Source organism: Lycorma delicatula, chromosome 7 (genome assembly GCF_047948215.1).
Source record: "Lycorma delicatula isolate Av1 chromosome 7, ASM4794821v1, whole genome shotgun sequence".
Taxonomy (NCBI): Eukaryota; Metazoa; Arthropoda; class Insecta; order Hemiptera; family Fulgoridae; genus Lycorma; species Lycorma delicatula.
Window position 1 is genome coordinate 70437522 of NC_134461.1, and position 13456 is coordinate 70450977.

The window sequence follows — 13456 nt, forward strand, 5'->3', positions numbered from 1 at the left end:
GATTTTAAAATGACTACTGGTTTCCTTAAGGCTACAATCAAAATATCAGAATACCCGACGGGTTCTCTTTATTTCAATTATTATTATACCTTAAGGCTGAGTTATGTTAAAAAAAAAAAAAAAAAAAAAAAAAAAAACTAATAAAAACTAGATATAGTATAATGTAATCTCCCCATTTTCTTCCCTGCCATCTTTTCACTGTCTTTAATCAATTTTAACTACACACGTGTATATATATATATAATTATTGGTTCACATATACTGTTGAAATTGGGACCTTGACTACGTATAAGGTGTTCACCTGTCATTTTTTTCTTCATACTTTTTATTTTTTGTTTTGTTTAATTTTTCGTGTTATGTAATCAATGCGTTCTTGTTGTAAACCTTTAATATTATATATATATATATATATATATATAATCTTTTTATTTTATAATATTTAAAGGAGTATTTTATGAATTTATGATTAGTCATTTATATGGGATTTCAATTTTATTTTATTGTCTATATATATATATATATATATATATATATATATATATATATATATATATATATATATTATTTATTAATAAATAATGGTTTCCCTTAAATAACTTTTGAACTTTTTTATATAGAAAAAGGAAATTTAATATATGGTTCTTTCTTAAAACGATCTGTTTTTCAGTTTGAGACCACCACACCCGAAGCTGCAAAATTAAAAAGCGAGATCACTAATTGTCAGGTATAATTAAAAAAATTTAATCGTTATAGCCTGATGTTTTTTATTTCAACATTTTTAAAACATTTAAAACAAATCAACATTTTATGTCCTTTAAATTGATGTATCACATTTTTACAGTTTCCATTTAATCTTTTTAAATTATCCCACCTCCATAAAGCCTTCCTATAGACTTGGAGTATAACCGTGGCCCGGCTGGATACCTCCCTAGGGAGGGGGTACGGTTAGAGACAGGCATATAAAAGACCCAGTCCCTGCCTACTGGGTGAACGACCCTCGCGGGGAACGGCATAGTCGGGTCCCACGGGTTCTCGGTAGGTTAGAGGCAAAGGCAACCTCTAAGGGTGTGCAATGAATTAGCTGGTCCACCCTTTTAGGTATGGGGAAAAAATAAAATAAAAAAGACTTGGAGTATGTTGGTTTTATGTCGTAAAATAGATCGATTTATAAATTTACATTTTTACGTTTGAAAAGTTATTTAAGGTTCCCGCACTTAGTCAACATTCTATACATATGTAGTTTTTTTTAAATGTAATTTTTATTTTTTACTTCGAAATAGGAAGTAAATTTTTTATTTAATGTTTTATAGTTTGGCGTACATATTTTGTAATTTTTTTAATTTTTAATTACTGTTACGTTCCCGATATATCATTACTATGTTCTGATATATATCATGCTGAATATCACTCCTGTTGTGATATATTATCGTATATGAATTGCTGAATTATTTTCCTACGTAAGGAATCATTTTCAGCCGTTTTGTTCCTAAATATAGCTGATTTATCTTTGTTTTCATCTTATTTAAGTAATTCGGTAACTAATTTTATTCTATATTGGTATTACAAGGAAGTATTGTTATCGCGAAAAAATTCGGTTTTCAGATTTCAATGGAAATATCTATTTTGACAATCCCTGAATCCAGTTTGAATAGTTTCGGCGTGACCTTTGTACGTACGAATGTCTCGCATAAAAAACGATTAGCTATAGAATGTTTACATTTTGGATTTAGGACTGTTGTAATATTTAATTGTGCACCTTCCCTTTTGATTGCAATCGACTGGACCAAAAGTGTCCTAAAAAGCCGAAAATTCAAAAAATGTTGGATTTTGGACTTTTTCTTAACTGTAGTAATATGAGCTTTTCAACGATATATCATAAGTTTTACTTATTTGCATTGGTTCCAAAGTTACAGACAAATAAAAGTTTAATAATGAAATATTTCGATCCTACAAGGGGAAGATGGCACATCGGTTCGAATCAGACTTCATTTCCTTTTATTTAACTTTTTTTTTTAATTTAAATATATTAGTTTATTAATAATTATCAACCTCTGTAAAAAAAAAGTTTTACAATAAATTCAGTAAAACAATAAAAAAAATATATGAAAAAAAAATCAGAAGTTATTAATAAAATAAAATTTTATTTTATTTTAAAAATGTGTATATGTAATGTAATAGGCGTACAAGTAAGGAAGTCATATGGTGACCACATCAGATTTTTGTGTAATATTTTCTAGTTACTCTACTAATTTTATGCTCTTTCCCGAAATTAAAAAAGTCTAGGAAAAATGTTTTGCAACGGTGTACCTTAGCAAAAAATTTCAAATTAATTTTTTTTTTTTTTGGATGACTCGTTTACTTTTGTGGATTCAATTTCCCTTCATTTCTCTTCAATTCAGGATTAACCTTATTTTATTTAGTTATATATTAAAAAACTTTGGTGAACAAACTAACAAAATTTAGTTTATCTGCAATTACTTAGTAACTAATTTGCAGTTAGACTTCTATGGGGTCTTACAATACCTTATGAATCATTTCATCAGGTCACAGATAACCAGAATGTACTGACTGTTGTTGTTTTAATTCAGTTACGAGAGGTGTTTTAAGGGAACAGATTTTATCATACTCAAAGCGTTACCTCGATTGGCCTCTTTAAGTCGAGATATCTCATCAACTAATTAAGATTTTGGATCTTAAAATACTCACCACGTCAACCTCATCAAATGAGTCCACACACTAATTTCGATCACATAATTCCATAAAAACGTTTTGAGGGAACATACACATTTCCTCACTGTTAAAAATACACTCAAACTGTCGTATCTTATCGATTTTATAAGAAAATAGTATTGTAATGTTGCTGCGAAATTTAAATTCAGTGTAAAGATTGTTGAATGGAACGAAACTGATAGAAATTATGAGAACAGTTTTGACGTGGAAATTATAACAGCTGTGAATGTAGACAACTGGTAGTTCTGGCTCGAATTTATTTGACGTCGTCTGACACTGCTGTCCCATTTTCTTTTAAACAAAGACAATTTCATATACAGTTAGCATTTTGCATGATAATGAATAAGGCGCAATGACAAACCCTGGACCGAGTTGAATCTACCTATCTGAACCAATTTTTAGTCGTGGACAAAATTGTACGTTCCCCTATCACGCGCAAAATCTTTTAAAAATTTGAACGAGGAAATGAAACCTATGAGTGGACGCATAGTTAATTATTTGACGCATAGTTTTTATTTGGAAGGAAATTATAAACTACACAAAGTAAATTTTTCACTAGTTAATGATTATATTTATTTTGACAGCATTTAATAAATGATGTGTTTACATAGTAAAACCTTTGCATTTGAGATTCTTTCGCTACTATTTTTTCATTTTCTGATTAATATAATTGTAAAATTAAATGTAGTGGGATAAAACTTATGTTGTTTAGTTCTGACATTTTTTTTTAAAACGTATGTACTTTAAATCGTTCATAAAAAGAATGTATTATTTTACCAGAAAAGTAAGTTTAGTTAATTAGTAATAAAACTTAACAGTAATTTTATATCTTTTAAATAAAATTTTAATCTAATAAATATATTTGGTTTTTTTTTTACAGATGTGTTTGTGAACCTGGTTACACTGGTCAAAATTGTGATAGTAAATATTTTCCTTGCGATCCTTCACCTTGCTTGAACGATGGAGCTTGTAAACAGATAGATCCACTTACATATGAATGCCAATGTCCAAAAGGTAAGTTTAAAATTTACAATCCTTAATTTCGATTTAATTTCCTGTTACAGAAGGACTGAAATTGATTTGATTTACGTTGTTGTTTACATTTAATGAATCATATTTTATAATCTTCCTCATTGGTTGTCACATTATAGTAAGTAATCTTGACATAAATCAATTACTCACATATTTTTTTGGAGTGAGGTGAAAATTGTAAATCAAATATTAGTTTTTACGTTGTTAAATTCATTTCGTATGTGTGTGTGTTGGCGTCTATTTTGGTTTCTAACTCGGGATCAGCTGAACCAAAAAAATTTTCAAATTTGGTCAGATGATTTCTAAGGCTGTTAAAGTTTGGATCTGTTATACCAATTCGTGGGCTGATGGAAGGGGATCACAGATCATACCTCAGATGAAATTGTAGTTAATCGATCATTTTACTCGTATTATTTTTTGAGCTCTATTTTAAACGCTGAAGATTTCTCTTAATAATTTTTTCCGAAGTTCAAAAAATATCGTTTTACTCAGCATTTCAAACTTCTTCCAGATTTTCTTTTATGTTAAAATTCGGTATACCTGTTTATACGTGTAAAATATTATCAATAAATTTTATTGGTAAGGTTTGTTAATAGTTTAGGTTAAATCATCTCGTCGAATGTTTTTATATTTTGAGGTCTAGTTATATATTTTCGGGTATTTTTTTTGTTATTAGCTAACATTTATGTTGATGTAATATGTGTATAAATAATCGTTATATTTGTTATAATTACTGATATTTCCTGGATTTTATTGTTTAATGGAACGGGTTGTTCCCAAGACAGTTCAACATTTAAGCGCAGAGATAGATAATTAAAATTTAGTGGAATTGTTTCGTAATTACCGTATTTGTCCGAATACAAGTAGAGATTTTTTCCTACATTTTTCCCCGTAAAATTTTTTTTTTGAGGTGAAGGGGGGGTGGTCGACCTGCAACCGATTTACAACCTGCTAGGCCGACTTGCATTTGAATTTGGCTTTTAAGTTATTTCATAGTTTATTTTCGTTCGTACATTCGTGATGGGGGGCTTATTTACAGTTTATTATTTATAGTAATAACTTCTTTCAGTTATTATTTTACCTATTGTTATTAAAAAAAGTACCTAATTATGAATTTCTCATTTTCTTAAACAGTTGACTTTTAAATTAAAATATCGGTAAATTTAAAACAGAGAATTACATTTTCAAACTTTTAAAGAAAAGGTATTATTAAATGAGTTTACGTAAACAATGAATATTTTTAATTTTCCCATTTCTCTGAAAACATGTTTTTTTATTTCATGTAGTTTTATTTTTACACGACTGCCCAAAAAGGAGTGTAATGTATTTAGGGTGCACGAGTACGTATGTATATATGTTTGTTCCACTATAGCAAATCAACGGCTGAACCGATCTAAATGTATGACCCCACATTGGAATCATTACGTTACCGGAATTGTCATAGGATATATAAATATATGTAAATGTATATGTACGTGTAGTAGTAGAGATTTGCCGAAGCACAAACTTTAATGAATTGTAACTGTGAGCCTCTATCATTGTGTGAGCTGAGTTTGAATTGAATGATTCGATCAATCGAAAGAATATTATAGAAAAAAATACAATTAAATTTACGTTAAATAAAATAATATTAAATTAATTTTAAAAATTTCTGTTTAATAACAATGGGCTTCCCTTGGGGACTACGTGTGAGGCTAGTGTGATGTAGTGATGCGAGCACCTCGTGCGAGGCTAGAAAATCATCATCAAAATCAATTGTTAACATAAAGGGTTTCCCCAGGGGCGTTGTTTTGGGAGGTACAATGGGGTGCTCTTATAATATTTCTGCAAAGAGTCTTCCGATTTTCAAAATTCAAACAGGTATTTGTTAGGAGGTTGAATACATCAGGTACCCTCTCGAGCTAACAGATCCCGGTTAAACGGGAATGTTATATCTTCGCAACCAATCTTCTGATTTTCGAAATTCAAACAGGGTGGTCGAATTTGCTAGTATAATACAAAATTACAACGGAACCGATTTAGTACAAAAAGAACAATGTTTTTTCGGCAGTCGTGTTTTTTTATTTTTAATATTTATATATTTTTTTCAAATAATAGTTAATTAAACGAATATGTATAATATTATAAAATATTATAATAAAATACTAATATAGTAATACAATAAAAAGTATGTACAGTATTACGTAATTATGTATAATAAATTTGGAAATAAATTATAAAGTTAAAATTTTATTTAGTGGGAAAAATCTGCCAACTTTTTTCCTGAAAATTAAATTCAAAGATAGGAGTTCAACATATATTCGAGCAGGTGCACTATATGATACGTTTATCTTTAATTTTCTGAAAACATTGCTCGTTTGATCCTATAAAAAGATAAGCTGGGACATCGGTTGGGAAACATTACTTTTACGTTGTTTAATTGCACTTTTACTTAAGTAATTAGTAGTCGTACATAAAATAAACTTTTCTTGTAGAATTCTATTTCATACATAAAGATTTTTATCGACGTAGAGTTACATAGCCGGTTGCAAATTTAGAATTGCAGCATTTTTTTGTAAACAAGTCTCGTCTTTTTATACAGTCGCTACACAGGTTTCAACTAGACCGGTCGGTCGTTAGTCGTATCTGTATTGTATCGTACGTTTTATATCGTTTTACTTTAATAGAACTACATATATGCGTTTTATTTGTTTATGCGGTGTCAGCTCTTCTCACGAATCCTTATCTGGAGCTTACAAGCTCGGTTAGCCTAGATCCGTGCTCAGAATCACCCGTTCCTTTCTCTCCCTTTTATTTCGCCTACGGCTAGGTTAATCTACAATATTGAAAGACGTAGTCATGTTCTTTGAGCCGGTTAAGGCATCTTTAAAAAGTCTAGTTTGGTATTCTTTATGCGGTGTTTCCAATTAAAACATGAGTTCGGTGTTTTCAATTCACCAGTACTCTCCCTTTTTGTGTTATTATGTTTTAATGCGACCACTTTAACGGTGTTATTTATGATTCCTAGTTTTACGATAACTTTCTATTAACTGTGGATGTAATTCTTGTTATGCATGATCGGTTTTTGGTAAATATGTTAATACTTCATTATGTATCGTGTTTTTTTTTTGTACGTCTGGTTCTAGGAAGTCTCGTAATAATATTTGTTATATAGACCCCTCTTGACAAAACCTACCGAAGAAATGTTTTAAATTAGAATATTTTTTATAAAAAATGCTCGTAAAACCTTTACAGTTGTATAGTTTGTGATTTTCTGCATATAATAACCTTGCCATATTATAATAATGTAAATTTGTCTTAGTATTTCAGGTGGATATAAAAGTTCTTGTTTACTGCACCTTCTAACCTTAAAATCTCAACAGAACAACTGTGAACTAAGATTAAAGTATTATCAATTCATTTATTCATTTTATTTTCATGTATGGTTTTATTTTACTTTCCTCTTTTTTTGTTTAAAAAAAAATTATATTCGTTTTGTATTCTGAATTTTAAAAGCTGTCTTAGTTACGTTGTTTCAAGGTCCGATTAATCGTGATGAGAATGAAAACAATTTATCAAAAAATTATTGTGAAAAGATTGTGTATTATAAACTATTCCATAAACCCACCTGGTTGGTCTATTGGTGAACGCCTCTTCACAAATGAACTGATTTGGAAGTCGAGAGTTCCAGCGTTCAAGTCCTAGTAAAGTCAGTTATTTTTACACGGATTTGAATACTAGATCGTGAATATTGTTCTAGGTGTTCTTTGGTGGTTGGGTTTCAATTAACCACACATCTCAGGAATGATCGAACTGAGACTGTACAAGATTACACTTCGTTTACACTCATACATATCGTCCTCTGAAATATTATCTGAAAGGTAATTACAGGAGGCTAAACAAGAAAAGAAACTATTCCATAAAAAATTATTGTATAAATTATAAGAAATAATTATAGGATTTTTAATATTAGTAATTAAACTAATTTAATCATTGTTGAAAATATTATATATACTTTCTACATATGCTTAGTTTTTTTAATATAAATTTTCTTGAAAGTCGAATACGTAATTTTCTCAATTTTGCCCTGGTATTGGGTAGATTTCTATTAAAAAAAATTGAGTAAACATATTATTTAGAAAATTTTTGGTAATCTTTTTTCAACTAAGAATATTCGGCAAATAAGGATCATATGATTCTTTTTAATAGGAAACGCTACCTGAGTGTACAAAAAACAAAAAAAAAAATTAACTTGAACTAAACGTATAATTTAATAATTTTCTCGGTAAAAAGAATTATCACAAAATATTTAAACAATACTCACATACGATAGTCGAGTTTAATGTCGTAAAAATACAGTGGTATTTTATTTTAAAAATCCATGTATGTGACTGTTTAAAATAAATTTCACTTTTTGTAAATTATTAATAAAAACATTATTATAATTTGTTAATAAAATAGAACCGACAATCGTGTTGTTACTCTTTCTCAGAAAATGTGCCAAATTTGTACAAAAAAAAAGACATCTGGAGCGAATTTCTTTGTTTAGTCAATTTGAGAAAAAGTGATTCCAAAATTTAAAAAAAAAACAGTTGAGGTGTGACCTCTGCCTCAGATCTCCACAATTTTTGATCCCGGTTCCATTCTAAATTAATATTTTATGTATTTATTTTTCTTCTTTTAAGCCCCTTCTCGTTAACGGAGGTTGGCTGTCCACGTAACCAGCTACTAACAGAGCCATGGCATGTGAACTCAAAGGGATATCCTTCAAATGCAGTGGTTTTCCGTTGCCTTCTGCATCCTAATGCCCTTGACCATTTTGGTTCTTCCTCTTTTTGGGGACATTTTGTGGCCCAAGGACAATAGAGTGCTCTAATTTCTACCCACTCATCCACCCTCAAAGAGGCTGTTGGCATGAGGTAAAGGGGATCTTCTTATTTCGGAAGATACTCAGTCCCTTCATTCGTTTGTCAAATTCGTTAATTTATTATATATATATATATATATATATATATATATATATATATATATATATATAGATTAAATGAACACAATTGAACGTTTCATAAAACATTAACAAAATGAACATTGCGGAATTCACAAAATTTAACCTTTCCCTTTCCCCCATTTCCCCGTCCCATTCATTCTTAACTTACTTTCCCTCTTTTCCTTCCTCTTTCCCCTTTTTTCTCCTTTTCCCCGCTTTCCCTCTTTTATTTTTTCCATTTCCCCCTTCTTCCCTTTTACCTTTTCGGATTTGTTCCTTTTTCTCTTTTTCCCCGCGCGTAAATCGGCCATTAGTTTTTTAGTCTATAGCGGACACATATCGGAAACATTGAAATGGAATCGTAAAATATTTAGTGTGGCGTGTGTTGCTTTTACGTCCAAAAGATAGCGCTATTTTAAAAAAAGCATGTTTTTTACCTGTCACAGGTGTGACATCTTAGGTATATAACACGCATGTATTCGAATGCAACGTGTGTCAAAATTTCAAAGCAAGCAGTGAAGAACTTTGGGAGATTTAAGATTTTGAACAAACGAACATTTACATTTTTATTTATATAGATAATATCTGATAACATTTATTATATAAACCAGAGGTCCCTTGCTGTCTGCAGCGTTATTATTACAAAGTAATATTACATATTTTAGAAAATCTGTTAAATCCTTTTTCATTTACAATACGTCTCATCTCTAATCCCCTTGTGTTTCTTTTTCCTTTTCTAAAACAGGTAAAATGAGTGTTTAAAATTTAATTCCAGACCTGAACGTTCTACTGGACGGATCGGTTTGATTTTTTTTTTTATCAAGCACCGAAGGATCTTCAAAGTGATTTTCCTGTGAGTATTAACCTCGGAAAATTCCTTAATTAAGGAAACAATGATTTCTTAAAAGAGACTCTAGTTTTGACTCCGCTTGATGACATCTGTAGATCATTCCGAGCAGAATAAAAAATATTAATCGGCCTGATCCGTTTAGTGGAACGCTTTGTCGAACTGGGAATAGGCTTTCAGCCCAATCGTTTTAATATATATATACCATATTTATGCTAGAATCTGGAAAAAAATTCTACATTTGTGAATTTTTAAAATTTAAATATCAATTTTAATTTCTTTTCTAATTAATTTTTTTTCACCTACCCAAGTCATAGTATATAAATTACTTTTAATTTTCACCCTGAAAGGTAATTCACACATGGTGAATGTATTTTTCTAAACCTGCATTCTGCCTTTTTTTTCACACAAAATATCATATTTTCTTTTAATAATGATTAATTATGTATTTAATCATGTACAAAATTGGTTTTACAAAAAGATTGCAAATTAAAATTTCTGCACACTGTATGTAAATATTCTTAAAGAAGTTACTGCAATGAGATTATATAAAAGTGTTTTCTTTTTCATTCAATATTCATTGTAACAAAATTAAAATAACTGTTTTTCATTATTTTCTATATATTATTACTTTTAATTTTATGTAATTCTTGAATTATTTTAAATACATTCAATTTAAATAATCGCAATTCATCGGTTACTTGTTCCACTTGACATACTTTAAGAGTTTCGCGGTTTGATAATTTATATTAAAGGGAATATACTGTTGCTGATAATGATAATGGTGGTGATGGTGACTACAACGAAAGGTCACAGCTTGTTAAACTCATTTTTGTACCTTCGAACTACCGACTAGCCAACCGTCTCTAGTAATGCGAACGATTTTCGCTTCCGATTCAATCGTTTACCCCCTCTCATTTTACTGTGTTTTTTGTTGTTATTCAGTGATAATATTAGGCGTGAGAACTTTAAAATCGCCGCGAAATTTTACGTTTCCGGACCTCCCTAGATACGATTACATTACTACGCTGACATCGGTTAGTCCATCTGTACTGTGTAATTCATCCTGTGTTCTGTTATACTATAATGAATTCCCGGGTCAATCTTTTTCTCTTCTTTTTTTTTTTATTATTATTGTTATTGTCCTTCATCTACGCGGGAGACTTATCAGATGTAACTGTATAATTATTATTAAATGTTTTCATAATTTTTTTTATTTTTATTACTTGAATGATCAATTTTCTGCGTAATTTGTAAATAAATGTTATTTTTCTCATTTACATTAGTTATAATGTTAGTTTATTACCGTAAACGATTAAGTTTGCATGCATAAGTAATAAAAAATATATATCTAAAATAGTTTGATTAATTTATGCTAATGTAAATTTTATTGATGAAACAGTGATGTTATTTAATGTAGTAAATTGTGGAATCTAAAATAAGCACACTGGCGTGCGTACGATACCCACAGGCATAAAAGTACATCGGAATCGTCCTATAGAAATTGAAAGTTTTACAAAATATACTGGTCAAATATCCGGCGATTTTGGTATTCAAATATTTTATTATTTTAGGCTTTTTCCACCGCGTTACTATGACTTGTGATTTACGATAAATTTTAATTACTTCTCTTAAATTTTTTTTCTAAATTTATATCATAACTGAAACGGGTAAAATTAATGCAATTAATTTTAAGAATTATACGCTCCTATGAAATTTAGTGGTGAAAAACTAATCCACCGAAGATCAATCTTGAATATTTATTAACATAAACGCATGGGGCTGCGTATTTAAAAAAATTATCTTTTCACTTTTTACTTTTACGAAGTAAAGGAAAAATTTCGGTTTTCAGATTTCAACGGAAATATTCATTTTGACCTTCCCTGAATCCATTTTGACTAGTTTCGGCGTGACGTCTGTACGTACGTAAGTCTCCCGTTAAAGCCCATCATGGGTAGGCGTCTTCCCAAATCAGCCGATTTGGAATTCGAGAGTTCCAGCTTTCAACTCCTAGTAGCCAGTTATTTTTACACGGATTTTGAATACTAGATCGTGGATACCGGTGTTCTTTGGTGATTGGGTTTCAATTAACCACACATCTCAGGAATGGTTGAACTGAGAATGTATAAGACTACAGTACTTCATTTACACTCATACATATCATCCTCATTCATCCTCTGAAGTATTATCTGAAAAGTAATTACCGAAGGCTTAACAGAAAAAAAGGGTTATGTACGGTGGAAGGGGAGTGTGGTAACCGGAAGCGTCATAAGACGAGTGTCTTCCCCTGCGGGGTTGGGATGTACGTACGTACGTACGTATGTATCTCACATAACTAAAAAATTATTAGCCGTAGAATGTAGTAATTTGGATTTATGACTGCTGTAACATCTAGTTGTGCCCCTCCCCTTTTGATTGCAATTGACCGGACCAGAAGTGTCGAAAAATAAAAAAAAAATTGGTTTTGGATTTTTTCCTAACTGCAGAAATCAACCATAATTGAGAGCTTTTCAACGATATATCATGAGTGGTACTTACTTTCATTGGTTCCATAGTTGTAGCCAAATAAAAGTTTAATTAATGAAATATTTAAAGCGTACAAGAGGAAGGCACATCAGCTCGAATCCGATTTCATTTCCTTTTTTTTAATTTTAATTTATTGATTTATTAATAATTATTAACCTCTGATTGTAGGAAGTCATGTGGTGTCCACATCAATTATTTTTATTTACTAAAAAATCTAATGAAATTACAAATTTTAAACTTCGTTAATATATTATTGGGTCTTTTTTCTTATGGGAAAATAACGTTTTGCCATAAAGAACCTTAAGTTTTTTAAACGTTACTAAACATTTATCATCCACAATTTTGTAGAAGTATTGATCACAATACATTGTGATTTTAGAAGTACTAAGATGTGGGTAGTTAATTTCTTTTTCTTTTATCTGTATGTGTCCCAGTAGATTTCGTATTGTCCGATCAGGTTGGTTTTGTCACGATGTTTTACGGTACGAATTATTTTTGGCCAAGTAGGCTGTATGAATTTTCTTTAGAATGTGCCAAGTGTTTTTGAAGTCGTCGTCATTGATTCGATGAATATTCGAGATCTATCATGGAAAATACAATGAGGTTTGTTTTAATATATCCTTTATGTTTTGAGCTAACCTTTCAATCTCAGTTTGTATTCTATCTCCTTCTTCATTTGCTTTTTACGTACCAATATTTGTATTGTTCAGTTTTTACCCCCAGTACATCCCTTTATAAACAGGTTAATTAAATCTACCCTAGATTTTTCTGTATACAGTTCGGGTATCTAATTTGTCTCTTTACAAGATAAACCAAACACATTTTTCTACTTTTTTTAAAATTCTTTTTAAAGATCTTCATTTCAAATTATTTTATTTTAAATTATTTTACACCGTATTTTAAACGCCTGTATGATTCCTTTTCTTCTCTTATTAACTTCGTCCATGTTTCATTACCATAAAATAATATTCTAAGAATATATATTTTAAAGATTTACTTTCTGATTTTTAGATTATTTTTTCTACTAACCCACCAGATTTTTTTTTGTATAAAATATCTTCTTTCTTCTTCTATTTTGATTTTGATGGCTGCTTTACTTCGTTAATTCTTTTTAATTTCATTGAATATTTCCTGAAATGTTTATTATTTGATCTTTTATGTATGTCATAAGACAGTTTAATTCGGTAAGATTCTGGAGAAATTCTAAGTAAGCCAATTATAAGAATAGAAATAAGGAATGCTTTTTTTTTGTTTGTAATTCCTTCAATTTAAATCGATAATTAAATCTATTTTAAATTATTATTACCGTTTTTCTAAACGGTTGAGAGTTGGATTTTTATAATATACAACCTTGT

General features: G+C 29.8%; 1 protein-coding gene across 1 annotated transcript in view; it reads left to right on the plus strand.

Moving 5' to 3' along the window:
- N (neurogenic locus Notch protein) overlaps positions 1–13456 on the plus strand; it is a 486560-nt gene that overhangs the window by 313766 nt on the left and 159338 nt on the right. Inside the window, exon 5 of the mRNA XM_075372134.1 lies at positions 3611–3744. Coding sequence (XP_075228249.1) covers positions 3611–3744 — 134 coding nt within the window. The remainder of the gene's footprint in view (positions 1–3610; positions 3745–13456) is intronic.